The sequence below is a fragment of the Xenopus tropicalis genome, chromosome 8, assembly GCF_000004195.4.
Source record: "Xenopus tropicalis strain Nigerian chromosome 8, UCB_Xtro_10.0, whole genome shotgun sequence".
Taxonomy (NCBI): Eukaryota; Metazoa; Chordata; class Amphibia; order Anura; family Pipidae; genus Xenopus; species Xenopus tropicalis.
The window spans coordinates 11,622,687-11,640,007 of record NC_030684.2 but is presented as its reverse complement, the minus strand read 5'-3'; the positions used below and the strand labels follow the sequence as shown (position 1 = coordinate 11,640,007).

Sequence of the window (17,321 nt, the reverse complement as noted above, 5' to 3'; positions counted from 1 at the left end):
CAGTGGCCCCAGCAGCAGGAGGAGCCCCCCCATACACACACAGGGGCCCCAGCAGCAGCAGGAGGAGCCCCCCATACACACAGTGGCCCCAGCAGCTGGAGGAGCCCCCTATACACACACAGTGGCCCCAGCAGCAGGAGGAGCCCCCCATACACACACAGGGGCCCCAGCAAGCAGCAGGAGGAGCCCCCCATACACACACAGTGGCCCCAGCAGCAGCAGGAGGAGCCCCCCATACACACACAGTGGCCCCAGCAGCAGGAGGAGCCCCCTATACACACACAGTGGCCCCAGCAGCAGCAGGAGGAGCCCCCCATACACACACAGTGGCCCCAGCAGCAGGAGGAGCCCCCTATACACACACAGTGGCCCCAGCAGCAGCAGGAGGAGCCCCCCATACACACACAGTGGCCCCAGCAGGAGGAGCCCTCTATACACACACAGTGGCCCCAGCAGCAGCAGGAGGAGCCCCCCATACACACACAGTGGCCCCAGCAGCAGCAGGATGAGCCCCCTATATGCACACAGTGGCCCCAGCAGCAGCAGGAGGAGCCCCCTATACGCACACAGTGGCCCCAGCAGCAGCAGGAGGAGCCCCCCATACACACACAGTGGCCCCAGCAGCAGCAGGAGGAGCCCCCCATACACACACAGTGGCCCCAGCAGGAGGAGCCCTCTATACACACACAGTGGCCCCAGCAGCAGCAGGAGGAGCCCCCCATACACACACAGTGGCCCCAGCAGCAGCAGCAGGAGGAGCCCCCCATACACACACAGTGGCCCCAGCAGCAGCAGGAGGAGCCCCCCATACACACACAGTGGCCCCAGCAGCAGCAGGAGGAGCCCCCCATACACACACAGTGGCCCCAGCAGCAGGAGGAGCCCCCCATACACACACAGTGGCCCCAGCAGCAGCAGGATGAGCCCCCTATATGCACACAGTGGCCCCAGCAGCAGCAGGAGGAGCCCCCTATACGCACACAGTGGCCCCAGCAGCAGCAGGAGGAGCCCCCCATACACACACAGTGGCCCCAGCAGCAGCAGGAGGAGCCCCCCATACACACACAGTGGCCCCAGCAGGAGGAGCCCTCTATACACACACAGTGGCCCCAGCAGCAGCAGGAGGAGCCCCCCATACACACACAGTGGCCCCAGCAGCAGCAGCAGGAGGAGCCCCCCATACACACACAGTGGCCCCAGCAGCAGCAGGAGGAGCCCCCCATACACACACAGTGGCCCCAGCAGCAGCAGGAGGAGCCCCCCATACACACACAGTGGCCCCAGCAGCAGGAGGAGCCCCCCATACACACACAGTGGCCCCAGCAGCAGCAGGAGGAGCCCCCCATACACACACAGTGGCCCCAGCAGCAGGAGGAGCCCCCCATACACACACAGTGGCCCCAGCAGCAGCAGGAGGAGCCCCCCATACACACACAGTGGCCCCAGCAGCAGCAGGAGGAGCCCCCCATACACACAGTGGCCCCAGCAGCAGGAGGAGCCCCCCATACACACACAGGGGCCCCAGCAGCAGCAGGAGGAGCCCCCCATACACACAGTGGCCCCAGCAGCTGGAGGAGCCCCCTATACACACACAGTGGCCCCAGCAGCAGGAGGAGCCCCCCATACACACACAGGGGCCCCAGCAGCAGCAGGAGGAGCCCCCCATACACACACAGTGGCCCCAGCAGCAGCAGGAGGAGCCCCCCATACACACACAGTGGCCCCAGCAGCAGGAGGAGCCCCCTATACACACACAGTGGCCCCAGCAGCAGCAGGAGGAGCCCCCCATACACACACAGTGGCCCCAGCAGCAGGAGGAGCCCCCCATACACACACAGGGGCCCCAGCAGCAGCAGGAGGAGCCCCCCATACACACACAGTGGCCCCAGCAGCAGCAGGAGGAGCCCCCTATACACACACACAGTGGCCCCAGCAGCAGCAGGAGGAGCCCCCCATACACACCGTGGCCCCAGCAGCAGCAGGAGGAGCCCCCCATACACACACAGTGGCCCCAGCAGCAGGAGGAGCCCCCCATACACACACAGGGGCCCCAGCAGCAGCAGGAGGAGCCCCCCATACACACACAGTGGCCCCAGCAGCAGGAGGATCCCCCCATACACACATAGTGGCCCCAGCAGCAGCAGGAGGAGCCCCCCATACACACACAGTGGCCCCAGCAGCAGCAGGAGGAGCCCCCCATACACACACAGTGGCCCCAGCAGCAGCAGCAGCAGGAGGAGCCCCCCATACACACACAGTGGCCCCAGCAGCAGCAGGAGGAGCCCTCTATACACACACAGTGGCCCCAGCAGCAGCAGGAGGAGCCCCCCATACACACACAGTGGCCCCAGCAGCAGCAGGAGGAGCCCCCTATACACACACAGTAGCCCCAGCAGCAGCAGGAGGAGCCCCCCATACACACACAGTGGCCCCAGCAGCAGCAGGAGGAGCCTCCCATACACACACAGTGGCCCCAGCAGCAGGAGGATCCCCCCATACACACATAGTGGCCCCAGCAGCAGCAGCAGCAGGAGGAGCCCCCCATACACACACAGGGGCCCCAGCAGCAGCAGGAGGAGCCCCCCATACACACACAGTGGCCCCAGCAGCAGCAGGAGCCCCCTATACACACACAGTGGCCCCAGCAGCAGGAGGAGCCCCCCATACACACACAGTGGCCCCAGCAGCAGCAGGAGGAGCCCCCCATACACACACAGTGGCCCCAGCAGCAGCAGGAGGAGCCCCCCATACACACAGTGGCCCCAGCAGCAGGAGGAGCCCCCCATACACACACAGTGGCCCCAGCAGCAGGAGGATCCCCCCATACACACATAGTGGCCCCAGCAGCAGCAGCAGGAGGAGCCCCCCATACACACACAGGGGCCCCAGCAACAGCAGGAGGAGCCCCCCATACACACACAGTGGCCCCAGCAGCAGGAGGAGCCCCCTATACACACACAGTGGCCCCAGCAGCAGGAGGAGCCCCCTATACACACACAGTGGCCCCAGCAGCAGGAGGAGCCCCCCATACACACACAGTGGCCCCAGCAGCAGCAGGAGGAGCCCCCCATACACACACAGTGGCCCCAGCAGCAGCAGGAGGAGCCCCCCATACACACAGTGGCCCCAGCAGCAGGAGGAGCCCCCCATACACACACAGTGGCCCCAGCAGCAGCAGGAGGAGCCCCCCATACACACACAGGGGCCCCAGCAGCAGCAGGAGGAGCCCCCCATACACACAGTGGCCCCAGCAGCAGGAGGAGCCCCCTATACACACACAGTGGCCCCAGCAGCAGGAGGAGCCCCCCATACACACACAGGGGCCCCAGCAGCAGCAGGAGGAGCCCCCCATACACACACAGTGGCCCCAGCAGCAGCAGGAGGAGCCCCCCATACACACACAGTGGCCCCAGCAGCAGGAGGAGCCCCCTATACACACACAGTGGCCCCAGCAGCAGCAGGAGGAGCCCCCCATACACACACAGTGGCCCCAGCAGCAGGAGGAGCCCCCCATACACACACAGGGGCCCCAGCAGCAGCAGGAGGAGCCCCCCATACACACACAGGGGCCCCAGCAGCAGCAGGAGGAGCCCCCCATACACACACAGTGGCCCCAGCAGCAGCAGGAGGAGCCCCCCATACACACACAGTGGCCCCAGCAGCAGGAGGATCCCCCCATACACACATAGTGGCCCCAGCAGCAGCAGGAGGAGCCCCCCATACACACACAGGGGCCCCAGCAGCAGCAGGAGGAGCCCCCCATACACACACAGTGGCCCCAGCAGCAGGAGGAGCCCCCTATACACACACACAGTGGCCCCAGCAGCAGCAGGAGGAGCCCCCCATACACACACAGTGGCCCCAGCAGCAGCAGGAGGAGCCCTCTATACACACACAGTGGCCCCAGCAGCAGCAGGAGGAGCCCCCCATACACACACAGTGGCCCCAGCAGCAGCAGGAGGAGCCCTCTATACACACACAGTGGCCCCAGCAGCAGCAGGAGGAGCCCCCCATACACACACAGTGGCCCCAGCAGCAGCAGGAGGAGCCCCCCCATACACACACAGTGGCCCCAGCAGCAGCAGGAGGAGCCCCCCATACACACACAGTGGCCCCAGCAGCAGGAGGATCCCCCCATACACACATAGTGGCCCCAGCAGCAGCAGCAGGAGGAGCCCCCCATACACACACAGGGGCCCCAGCAGCAGCAGGAGGAGCCCCCCATACACACACAGTGGCCCCAGCAGCAGGAGGACCCCCCTATACACACACAGTGGCCCCAGCAGCAGCAGGAGGAGCCCCCCATACACACACAGTGGCCCCAGCAGCAGCAGGAGGAGCCCCCTATACACACACAGTGGCCCCAGCAGCAGCAGGAGGAGCCCCCCATACACACACAGTGGCCCCAGCAGCAGGAGGATCCCCCCATACACACATAGTGGCCCCAGCAGCAGCAGCAGGAGGAGCCCCCCATACACACACAGGGGCCCCAGCAGCAGCAGCAGCAGGAGGAGCCCCCCATACACACACAGGGGCCCCAGCAGCAGCAGGAGGAGCCCCCCATACACACGCAGTGGCCCCAGCAGCAGGAGGAGCCCCCTATACACACACAGTGGCCCCAGCAGCAGGAGGAGCCCCCTATACACACACAGGGGCCCCAGCAGCAGCAGGAGGAGCCCCCCATACACACACAGTGGCCCCAGCAGCAGGAGGAGCCCCCCCATACACACACAGTGGCCCCAGCAGCAGCAGGAGGAGCCCCCATACACACACAGTGGCCCCAGCAGCAGGAGCCCCCCCATACGCACACAGTGGCCCCAGCAGCAGGAGGAGCCCCCCCCATACACACACAGGGGCCCCAGCAGCAGGAGGAGCCCCCCCATACACACACAGTGGCCCCAGCAGCAGCAGGAGGAGCCCCCCATACACACACAGTGGCCCCAGCAGCAGGAGGAGCCCCCCCATACACACACAGTGGCCCCAGCAGCAGCAGGAGGAGCCCCCCATACACACACAGTGGCCCCAGCAGCAGGAGCCCCCCCATACGCACACAGTGGCCCCAGCAGCAGGAGGAGCCCCCCCATACACACACAGGGGCCCCAGCAGCAGCAGGAGGAGCCCCCTATACACACACAGTGGCCCCAGCAGCAGGAGCCCCCCCATACGCACACAGTGGCCCCAGCAGCAGGAGGAGCCCCCCCATACACACACAGGGGCCCCAGCAGCAGGAGGAGCCCCCATACACACACAGTGGCCCCAGCAGCAGCAGGAGGAGCCCCCCATACACACACAGTGGCCCCAGCAGCAGCAGGAGGATCCCCCCATACACACATAGTGGCCCCAGCAGCAGCAGCAGGAGGAGCCCCCCATACACACACAGGGGCCCCAGCAGCAGCAGGAGGAGCCCCCCATACACACACAGTGGCCCCAGCAGCAGGAGGAGCCCCCCATACACACACACAGTGGCCCCAGCAGCAGGAGGAGCCCCCCCATACACACACAGGGGCCCCAGCAGCAGCAGGAGGAGCCCCCCATACACACACAGTGGCCCCAGCAGCAGCAGGAGGAGCCCCCCATACACACACAGTGGCCCCAGCAGCAGGAGGAGCCCCCCCATACACACACAGGGGCCCCAGCAACAGCAGGAGGAGCCCCCCATACACACACAGTGGCCCCAGCAGGAGGAGCCCCCCATACACACACAGTGGCCCCAGCAGCAGCAGGAGGAGCCCTCTATACACACACAGGGGCCCCAGCAACAGCAGGAGGAGCCCCCCATACACACACAGTGGCCCCAGCAGCAGCAGGAGGAGCCCCCCATACACACACAGTGGCCCCAGCAGCAGCAGGAGGAGCCCTCTATACACACACAGTGGCCCCAGCAGCAGCAGGAGGAGCCCCCCATACACACACAGTGGCCCCAGCAGCAGCAGGAGGAGCCCCCCATACACACACAGTGGCCCCAGCAGCAGCAGGAGGAGCCCCCCATACACACACAGTGGCCCCAGCAGCAGGAGGAGCCCCCCATACACACACAGTGGCCCCAGCAGCAGCAGGAGGAGCCCCCATACACACACAGTGGCCCCAGCAGCAGCAGGAGGAGCCCCCCATACACACACAGTGGCCCCAGCAGCAGCAGGAGGAGCCCCCCATACACACACAGTGGCCCCAGCAGCAGCAGGAGGAGCCCCCCATACACACACAGTGGCCCCAGCAGCAGGAGGAGCCCCCCATACACACACAGTGGCCCCAGCAGCAGCAGGAGGAGCCCCCATACACACACAGTGGCCCCAGCAGCAGCAGGAGGAGCCCCCCATACACCCAGACGGTGAGATGCAAATGACGGCGCGGCAGCCATTACTATCAGACCTGACAGAAAATAATGAGAAGCACTAAATCTTTTATGAGGTCAACACGGCGCTCCTCGCGAGCAGCTGTCAAACAAGAAAGAATTTAGCGCCGAGCTGAGAAAGTTCCATCACCTCATTAAACCCGACAGGCTCGGACCCTGCGCCTCCGCCATCAATACGCCGGCCGTTTTGTGTCAGTAATTTGCGGGCGGCACAAGAAGGGGAAGGAGCAGAGGAAGGAGCGGGGCGGCTGGGGGGGGGAAAGGCAGGCGCTGGGGCCCGCGGGGCGGCTGGGGAATAGCAACGGCGCTCACAGAAGCTCTGCTCCTAATTGGAAGCGTTGGGCATTATCAAGCGAGGATTTTCTGCCGCTCCTGACAGCTCAGGCTGGCGAATGATTGGCCACTTGTCACTGTAAAAGGCTATTAAAAACAAACAATTTTGATTTAATTGGAGGCGTGTGCTGGGGCCCCGCTGATGTCTCACCCTCCTCCTCCGCCTCTCCCCACGGGTTGGGGCTTCCACTACTCTCTGGCAAAGGGAGACGCTCGCCAGTCCCGTGTCGGCCGCTGCCCTGGCACCCGGGGGAACTGGGGGAATAAGTGTTCCGCTCTGCAACAGCAACGCCTTCATTCTACCCCCCCCCCAAAGTAACAAGAGCTTGCACTCTAGTGGGTCATCTAAGGTCATGGCACTTACACTGGTGTATATATATATATATCCTACTATGGCACCTCCCTCCCATATGTATAAATACAAATATACAGAGAAGGAATGTTCTGGGCACACAATAAGCTGTACCCCCATACTGTACTGTCTAAGGGAAACACTATGGCACCTCCCTCCCATATGTATAAATACAAATATACAGAGAAGGAATGTTCTGGGCACACAATAAGCTGTACCCTCATACTGTACTGTCTAAGGGAAACACTATGGCACCTCCCTCCCATATGTATAAATACAAATATACAGAGAAGGAATGTTCTGGGCACACAATAAGCTGTACCCCCATACTGTACTGTCAAAGGGAAACACTATGGCACCTCCCTCCCATATGTATAAATACAAATATACAGAAAAGGAATGTTCTGGGCACACAATAAGCTGTACCCTCATACTGTACTGTCTAGGGAAACACTATGGCACCTCCCTCCCATATGTATAAATACAAATATACAGAGAAGGAATGTTCTGGGCACACAATAAGCTGTACCCCCATACTGTACTGTCTAAGGGAAACACTATGGCACCTCCCTCCCATATGTATAAATACAAATATACAGAGAAGGAATGTTCTGGGCACACAATAAGCTGTACCCCCATACTGTACTGTCTAAGGGAAACACTATGGCACCTCCCTCCCATATGTATAAATACAAATATACAGAGAAGGAATGTTCTGGGCACACAATAAGTGTAATATAAGTGTATGGCAGAAGCATAATGTTAGTTACTATAACACTGACCCCCTCACTCGCCGTATCGCTTTAGGTTGCCGCACACCTCGACACCTTCCGGACCCCGGAGCTGCGCCAGAAAGCCTTCAGTGCCCACCATTCCGATGCCGTAGCTCGCAGAGGTCTCCATGGATTGGGTATTTACAACATCAGCTGAGAGAGCGCTGCCACTGGAAGACAGAAAACGCACGGGCTGTAATATGCAGTTTGTCTTTTTATAGTGAGAAAACATTTCAAATAAATTATTCCATGTGCAGAACTAGGATTTATTTCATTTCAGTGTTTATACAACAAAAAAAGGTTAGTTAGGTTTAGTCCCACCCACTACTTGAGTTAGACTTCCTGCTCCTCCCCCTGTTCGATGCCATTAGAGTATATTAGTCCTGCCCACTGCTTATGAAGCCTTTAACTAAAGAGGGCTGGACTAGAGCACTCTAACGGAAGCTTACATGTGGAGGGGGCAGGGAGTCTGTATCTCAAGCAGTGGGTGGGACCAGAAAACTCTAATGGTAAGTTTATAGGGGGAGGGGCAGGGGGCCTGTATGTCAAGCAGTGGGTGGGACTAGACACTCTGATGGAAGCTTTAGAGGGGGAGGGGCAGGGGGAGCCTGTATGTCAAGCAGTGGGTGGGACTAGACACTCTGATGGTAAGTTTACAGGGGGAGGGGCAGGGAGTCTATACCTCAAGTAGAGGGTTGGGCTAGAACACTCTGATGAAAGCTTTACAGGGGGAGGGGCAGGGAGTATATACCTCAAGTAGAGGGTTGGACTGGAACACTCTGATGGAAGCTTTACAGGGGGAGGGGCAGGGAGTCTATACCTCAAGTAGAGGGTTGGGCTAGAACACTCTGATGAAAGCTTTACAGGGGGAGGGGCAGGGAGTATATACCTCAAGTAGAGGGTTGGACTGGAACACTCTGATGGAAGCTTTACAGGGGGAGGGGCCAGGGAGTCTATACCTCAAGTAGAGGGTTGGACTAGAACACTCTGATGGAAGCTTTACAGGGGGAGGGGCCAGGGAGTCTATACCTCAAGTAGAGGGTTGGACTAGAACACTCTGATGGAAGCTTTACAGGGGGAGGGGCCAGGGAGTCTATACCTCAAGTAGAGGGTTGGACTGGAACACTCTGATGGAAGCTTTACAGCGGGAGGGGGCAGGGAGTCTATACCTCAAGTAGAGGGTTGGACTAGAACACTCTGATGGAAGCTTTACAGGGGGAGGGGCAGGGAGTCTATACCTCAAGTAGAGGGTTGGACTGGAACACTCTGATGGAAGCTTTACAGCGGGAGGGGCAGGGAGTCTATACCTCAAGTAGAGGGTTGGACTAGAACACTCTGATGGAAGCTTTACAGGGGGAGGGGCAGGGAGTCTATACCTCAAGTAGAGGGTTGGACTAGAACACTCTGATGGAAGCTTTACAGGGGGAGGGGCAGGGAGTCTATACCTCAAGTAGAGGGTTGGACTGGAACACTCTGATGGAAGCTTTACAGCGGGAGGGGCAGGGAGTCTATACCTCAAGTAGAGGGTTGGACTAGAACACTCTGATGGAAGCTTTACAGGGGGAGGGGCAGGGAGTCTATACCTCAAGTAGAGGGTTGGACTAGAACACTCTGATGGAAGCTTTACAGGGGGAGGGGCAGGGAGTCTATACCTCAAGTAGAGGGTTGAACTGGAACACTCTGATGGTAAGTTTACAGGGGGAGGGGCAGGGGGCCTGTATGTCAAGCAGTGGATGGGACTAGACACTCTGATGGTAAGTTTACAGGGGGAGGGGCAGGGGGCCTGTACCTCAAGAAGAGGGTTGGACTAGAACGCTCTGATGGTAAGTTTACAGGGGGAGGGGCAGGGATAGGCAGGGGGTTGGACTAGAATACTCTGATGGAAGCTTTACAGGGGAAACAGCTGGGTACAAGTGTAACATTTGGGGGCAGTTGTGATGTGTTGAACAGTACTTTATCCCCTCCAATCAGCTGCTGGCTCCTCCTGGCACTGCAGGGGTTAAGCTGACAGGTTGAACACACTGAGCTGAGAGAAGGGGCCATTCTATCCGTGTGGCCCCTACAGAGTGCGCCCCGGTGTGTGGGTTGGTTGTGCCGACACCAGACGCTGATTGTCGCCCCACGTTCCTCTCCCGGCTGTGAGTTCCAGACCCGGCGGATTATGGAGTTATTTGCTCTGTGGGCGCCCGGCGGCGGCGGCGTAACTGGCGCATTGCAGTCAGCGCTTGGGGGGTCAGTTAGAGACGTCTATATAAAGAGGCAAATCAGCCTCATAGCCACGTCCTGGGGCTCAGTTTATTCAGTCCTCCGGGGCCGCGAAACTGGGACGGGGAGCTGCGCCGGACTCTCTTTATTAAACATAAGGAGTCCCATCGAGAGCAATTGCTGCCTATTTATTCCCCCCACCGAGCGGCGCTACCCGCGTCTCCCCAATGACTTGTGCTGCTTTCCTACTGTCACTGCGACAGCTCGGCCACAGCAAGGTTATTTGGGTACGCCTGCCCTGATTGGCTGGCCAACACCTGAAACTAACTTGGGCCAGTCCTGCGTACTGAGCTATAATGTCATTCTGAGCAACTTATCGGTATAATGGTATCTCTCTGTACAGGCTATGAGCAAACTTAGGGGGCTGTTCCTGCTGAATTGTGCTTAGTACAGGGGAATCCCTATGTGCCATAGTTCTATGGTATCTCTCTGTACAGGTTATGGGCAAACTTAGGGGGCTGTTCCTGCTGAATTGTGCTTAGTACAGGGGAATCCCTATGTGCCATAGTTTTATGGTATCTCTCTGTACAGGTTATGGGCAAACTTAGGGGGCTGTTCCTGCTGAATTGTGCTTAGTACAGGGGAATCCCTATGCATGTATGTATAATATAATGCACTCACCTGGAGTGATGGTGCCAGGATGGGGCACAGGCTGCCGGTTTGTGCCAACGTTACAGTGCCAGGCAGGGGGAGTGACGGCGGCACAGGAAGGAGCCCAGCGGCTCTCAGCTCCCGGTGCTGAAGGAAAGCAGAGAAAGTGCAGCAGCAACAAGTGTGGCAGCTGTGGCTAAAGGACAACTCAGTGTCCGGCACATGTACTGCACTGCCACCCCCTGGCCATTTCAGGTATGGCACCCTTTCCCTCTACCGGGGCAGCAGGGATACAGTGAGGGCCCCAGTCACACTGGCCGGGGGGGCACAGAGGGTCTCACAGAGGGTGAATGGAACCCCAGGCAGGGGGCTGGTACCTTGCTGGTCTGGGCCAATCACCTGCCTGCCTTTAATAAGGGGCAGCAAAGAGGCCACAAACTCTGCAGATTCAGGAGCAGCTGGTATTTATCTACAGCCAACTTATTGCATAGCGGGGGGGCGGGTTCCATTAATATAATGATACAGTGTAGCCAATAGAGCGCCAGAGCAGGCTGGGGGCCACAAACATCCATTCGAGGGCCACAAGCAGCCCGTGGGCTCCAGCGGGACAGCCCTGCACTACAGCATCAATAGTAGGAAGCCAGACAGAGGGGAAGGTGAGGGGCACACACAGAATGGGGAGACACAGAGGGACCCTGCCCAGACAGAGGGGAAGGTGAGGGGCACATACAGAATGGGGAGACACAGAGGGACCCTGCCCAGACAGAGGGGAGGGTGAGGGGCACATACAGAATGGGGAGACACAGAGGGACCCTGCCCAGACAGAGGGGAAGGTGAGGGGCACACACAGAATGGGGAGACACAGAGGGACCCTGCCCAGACAGAGGGGAAGGTGAGGGGCACATACAGAATGGGGAGACACAGAGGGACCCTGCCCAGACAGAGGGGAGGGTGAGGGGCACATACAGAATGGGGAGACACAGAGGGACCCTGCCCAGACAGAGGGGAAGGTGAGGGGCACATACAGAATGGGGAGACACAGAGGGACCCTGCCCAGACAGAGGGGAAGGTGAGGGGCACATACAGAATGGGGAGACACAGAGGGACCCTGCCCAGACAGAGGGGAGGGTGAGGGGCACATACAGAATGGGGAGACACAGAGGGACCCTGCCCAGACAGAGGGGAAGGTGAGGGGCACATACAGAATGGGGAGACACAGAGGGACCCTGCCCAGACAGAGGGGAAGGTGAGGGGCACATACAGAATGGGGAGACACAGAGGGACCCTGCCCAGACAGAGGGGGGGGCACATACAGAATGGGGAGACACAGAGGGACCCTGCCCAGACAGAGGGGAAGGTGAGGGGCACGTACAGAATGGGGAGACACAGAGGGACCCTGCCCAGACAGAGGGGAAGGCGAGGGGCACATACAGAATGGGGAGACACAGAGGGACCCTGCCCAGACAGAGGGGAAGGCGAGGGGCACATACAGAATGGGGAGACACAGAGGGACCCTGCCCAGACAGAGGGGGGGGGCACATACAGAATGGGGAGACACAGAGGGACCCTGCCCAGACAGAGGGGAAGGCGAGGGGCACGTACAGAATGGGGAGACACAGAGGGACCCTGCCCAGACAGAGGGAAGGCGAGGGGCACGTACAGAATGGGGAGACACAGAGGGACCCTGCCCAGACAGAGGGGAAGGCGAGGGGCACGTACAGAATGGGGAGACACAGAGGGACCCTGCCCAGACAGAGGGGAAGGCGAGGGGCACATACAGAATGGAGAGACACAGAGGGACCCTGCCCAGACAGAGGGGAAGGCAAGGGGCACATACAGAATGGGGAGACACAGAGGGACCCTGCCCAGACAGAGGGGAAGGCGAGGGGCACATACAGAAAGAGGAGACACAGAGGGACCCTGCCCAGACAGAGGGGAAGGCGAGGGGCACATACAGAATGGGGAGACACAGAGGGACCCTGCCCAGACAGAGGGGAAGGCGAGGGGCACATACAGAATGGGGAGACACAGAGGGACCCTGCCCAGACAGAGGGGAAGGCGAGGGGCACATACAGAATGGGGAGACACAGAGGGACCCTGCCCAGACAGAGGGGAAGGCAAGGGGCACATACAGAATGGGGAGACACAGAGGGACCCTGCCCAGACAGAGGGGAAGGCGAGGGGCACATAGAATATGGGGAGACACAGAGGGACCCTGCCCAGACAGAGGGGAAGGTGAGGGGCACATACAGAATGGGGAGACACAGAGGGACCCTGCCCAGACAGAGGGGAAGGTGAGGGGCACATACAGAATGGGGAGACACAGAGGGACCCTGCCCAGACAGAGGGGAAGGTGAGGGGCACATACAGAATGGGGAGACACAGAGGGACCCTGCCCAGACAGAGGGGAAGGCGAGGGGCATGCACAGAATGGGGAGACACAGAGGGACCCTGCCCAGACAGAGGGGAAGGCGAGGGGCACGTACAGAATGGGGAGACACAGAGGGACCCTGCCCAGACAGAGGGGAAGGTGAGGGGCACGTACAGAATGGGGAGACACAGAGGGACCCTGCCCAGACAGAGGGGAAGGCGAGGGGCACATACAGAATGGGGAGACACAGAGGGACCCTGCCCAGACAGAGGGGAAGGGGCACGTAAAGAATGGGGAGACACAGAGGGACCCTGCCCAGACAGAGGGGAAGGCGAGGGGCACGTACAGAATGGGGAGACACAGAGGGACCCTGCCCAGACAGAGGGGAAGGCGAGGGGCATGCACAGAATGGGGAGACACAGAGGGACCCTGCCCAGACAGAGGGGAAGGCGAGGGGCACGTACAAAATGGGGAGACACAGAGGGACCCTGCCCAGACAGAGGGGAAGGCGAGGGGCACATACAGAATGGGGAGACACAGAGGGACCCTGCCCAGACAGAGGGGAAGGTGAGGGGCACATACAGAATGGGGAGACACAGAGGGACCCTGCCCAGACAGAGCGGAAGGTGAGGGGCACATACAGAATGGGGAGACACAGAGGGACCCTGCCCAGACAGAGGGGAAGGTGAGGGGCACATACAGAATGGGGAGACACAGAGGGACCCTGCCCAGACAGAGGGGAAGGTGAGGGGCACATACAGAATGGGGAGACACAGAGGGACCCTGCCCAGACAGAGGGGAAGGTGAGGGGCACATACAGAATGGGGAGACACAGAGGGACCCTGCCCAGACAGAGGGGAAGGTGAGGGGCACATACAGAATGGGGAGACACAGAGGGACCCTGCCCAGACAGAGGGGAAGGCGAGGGGCACGTACAGAATGGGGAGACACAGAGGGACCCTGCCCAGACAGAGGGGAAGGCGAGGGGCACATACAGAATGGGGAGACACAGAGGGACCCTGCCCAGACAGAGGGGAAGGCGAGGGGCACGTACAGAATGGGGAGACACAGAGGGACCCTGCCCAGACAGAGGGGAAGGTGAGGGGCACATACAGAATGGGGAGACACAGAGGGACCCTGCCCAGACAGAGGGGAAGGCGAGGGGCACATACAGAATGGGGAGACACAGAGGGACCCTGCCCAGACAGAGGGGAAGGCGAGGGGCACGTACAGAATGGGGAGACACAGAGGGACCCTGCCCAGACAGAGGGGAAGGCGAGGGGCACATACAGAATGGGGAGACACAGAGGGACCCTGCCCAGACAGAGGGGAAGGTGAGGGGCACATACAGAATGGGGAGACACAGAGGGACCCTGCCCAGACAGAGGGGAAGGCGAGGGGCACGTACAGAATGGGAACCACAATCGGAATATTTTGGCCCCTTTGCCAGTTGAATTCCCCGGGGTAATGTGCTAACTCCTCCCACATACACTCAGCTGCTGGCCCCACCTGTCTGTGTGGTTGGGATATTAAGCATCATGCAATCAGTCCCCATGGAGCTTACAATCTACAGTCCCTTATCACAGTTACACAAACCCCTGCTGTGTGTTAGTGCCCCCAGCTGTGTGTTAGTGCCCCCCAGCTGTGAGTAAGTGCCCGCCTGCTGTGTGTTAGTGCCCATAGCTATGTGTTAGTGCCCACAGCTGTGTGTTAGTGCCCGCCTGCTGTGTGTTAGTGCCCCCAGCGGTGTGTTAGTGCCCCCAGTTGTGTGTTAGTGCCCCCTAGCTGTGAGTAAGTGCCCCCAGCTGTGTGTTAGTGCCCCCCAGCTGTGTGTAAGTTCCCCCAGCTGTGCGTTAGTGCCCCCAGCTGTGTGTTAGTGCCCCCCAGCTGTGTGTTAGTGCCCCCCAGCTGTGTGTTAGTGCCCCCCTGCTGTGTGTTAGTGCCCCCCTGCTGTGAGTAAGTGCCCCCAGCTGTGTGTAAGTCCCCCAGCTGTGTGTTAGTGCCCCCCTGCTGTGAGTAAGTGCCCCCAGCTGTGTGTAAGTGCCCCCTGCTGTGTGTTAGTGCCCCCAGCTGTGTGTTAGTGCCCCCAGCTGTGTTAGTGCCCCCCTGCTGTGTTTTAGTGCCCCCCTGCTGTGTGTTAGTGCCCCCAGCTGTGTGTTAGTGCCCCCAGCTGTGTGTAAGTCCCCCCAGCTGTGTGTTAGTGCCCCCAGCTGTGTGTTAGTGCCCGCCTGCTGTGTATTAGTGCCCGCCTGCTGTGTGTTAGTGCCCCCAGCTGTGTATTAGTGCCCCCCTGCTGTGTGTTAGTGCCCCCCTGCTGTGTGTTAGTGCCCACAGCTGTGTGTTAGTGCCCGCCTGCTGTGTGTTAGTGCCCATAGCTATGTGTTAGTGCCCACAGCTGTGTGTTAGTGCCCGCCTGCTGTGTGTTAGTGCCCCCCTGCTGTGTGTGAGTGCCCCCAGCTGTGTGTTAGTGCCCCCCTGCTGTGTGTAAGTGCCCCCAGCTGTGTGTAAGTGCCCCCAGCTGTGTGTAAATCCCCCCAGCTGTGTGTAAGTCCCCCCAGCTGTGTGTTAGTGCCCCCAGCTGAGTGTTAGTGCCCGCCTGCTGTGTGTTAGTGCCCGCCTGCTGTGTGTTAGTGCCCCCCTGCTGTGTGTTAGTGCCCCCAGCTGTGTTAGTGCCCCCCTGCTGTGTGTAAGTGCCCCCAGCGGTGTGTTAGTGCCCCCCAGCTGTGAGTAAGTGCCCGCCTGCTGTGTGTAAATGCCCCCAGCGGTGTGTTAGTGCCCCCAGCGGTGTGTTAGTGCCTCCAGTGGTGTGTTAGTGCCCCCAGCGGTGTGTTAGTGCCCCCCTGCTGTGTGTTAGTGCCCGCCTGCTTTGTGTTAGTGCCCGCCTGCTGTGTGTTAGTGCCCCCCTGCTGTGTGTTAGTGCCCCCAGCTGTGTTAGTGCCCCCCTGCTGTGTGTAAGTGCCCCCAGCTGTGTGTAAGTGCCCCCAGCTGTGTGTTAGTGCCCCCAGCGGTGTGTTAGTGCCCCCAGCTGTGTGTAAGTGCCCGCCTGCTTTGTGTTAGTGCCCGCCTGCTGTGTGTTAGTGCCCGCCTGCTGTGTGTTAGTTAGTGCCCCCAGCTGTGTGTTAGTGCCCCCAGCGGTGTGTTAGTGCCCCCAGCGGTGTGTTAGTGCCCCCAGCGGTGTGTTAGTGCCCCCCAGCTGTGAGTAAGTGCCCGCCTGCTGTGTGTAAGTGCCCCCAGCTGTGTGTTAGTGCCCCCAGCGGTGTGTAAGTGCCCCCAGCGGTGTGTTAGTGCCCCTAGCTGTGTGTTAGTGCCCGTCTGCTGTGTGTAAGTGCCCCCAGCTGTGTGTTAGTGCCCCCAGCGGTGTGTAAGTGCCCGCCTGCTGTGTGTAAGTGCCCCCAGCTGTGTGTTAGTGCCCCCAGCGGTGTGTAAGTGCCCCCAGCGGTGTGTTAGTGCCCCCAGCTGTGTGTTAGTGCCCGTCTGCTGTGTGTTAGTGCCGCCTGCTGTGTGTTAGTAAGTGCCCGCCTGCTTTGTGTTAGTGCCCGCCTACTGTGTGTTAGTGCCGCCTGCTGTGTGTTAGTAAGTGCCCCCAGCTGTGTGTTAGTGCCCCCCACCTGTGGGTGAGCCCCTTTGTCAGGTGACAGAGCGATTTTGCACCTTGCTGCTTTGCCTTTAAATTATTGATCAGCTGATCCCTTTATGAATGGGGCCGAGGTGCTACCAAGTTACCCCGGCTGGGAGTGGGGGGGGGGGCCCGGCCCTTTGCTTGGGAAACCTGAGAGCTGTCCGGGGGGAGAGGCTGGACTGGCCCCCACCCATGTGACAGCTTGCAAACAGGGCTACTAGCCCTCTGGGAGCGGCTGCTGGGGGCTGGCACTTGGCGCTGACCGCTTGCAATCTGCTGGGAGACGGGGGGGGGGGGGGCACAGAATTAACTTCTGCTGCTTCCCCCCCCCCCCCAGTTACTGCCTATGGGAAATGCCAGCAGGGCCAGTTTCATGCACAGGGAGGAGCCTGTAGTTTAACTGGAACATACTGGGCCCCACAGCAAAATCACTTTAGGGCCCCTTTAGGGTCAGTCTGTGCCCCCCCATTGGCCGCTCTATGCCCCCAGTATGGTTTCCATGCTTCAAACAGTGTCCCCCCCCCCCCCATGCAGCTCATGTGACCAATGTATACAGCTGTTCTGAACAATCTGATTGGATACCGTTGCTCATAAACAAAAACCCAGTGAGCCAATGAGGTTGGTCACAGCGAAAAGGGGGATCTGCCCCAGAACTACAGCACCCA

General features: G+C 60.2%; 1 protein-coding gene across 1 annotated transcript in view; it reads left to right on the top strand.

Moving 5' to 3' along the window:
- cfap77 (cilia and flagella associated protein 77) overlaps window positions 1–8,069 on the top strand; it is a 101,511-nt gene extending 93,442 nt beyond the window's left edge. The window contains exon 7 of the mRNA XM_031890894.1: window positions 7,845–8,069. Coding sequence (XP_031746754.1) covers window positions 7,845–7,967 — 123 coding nt within the window. The 3' untranslated portion in view covers window positions 7,968–8,069. The remainder of the gene's footprint in view (window positions 1–7,844) is intronic.
- Window positions 8,070–17,321: the final 9,252 nt, after the last annotated feature.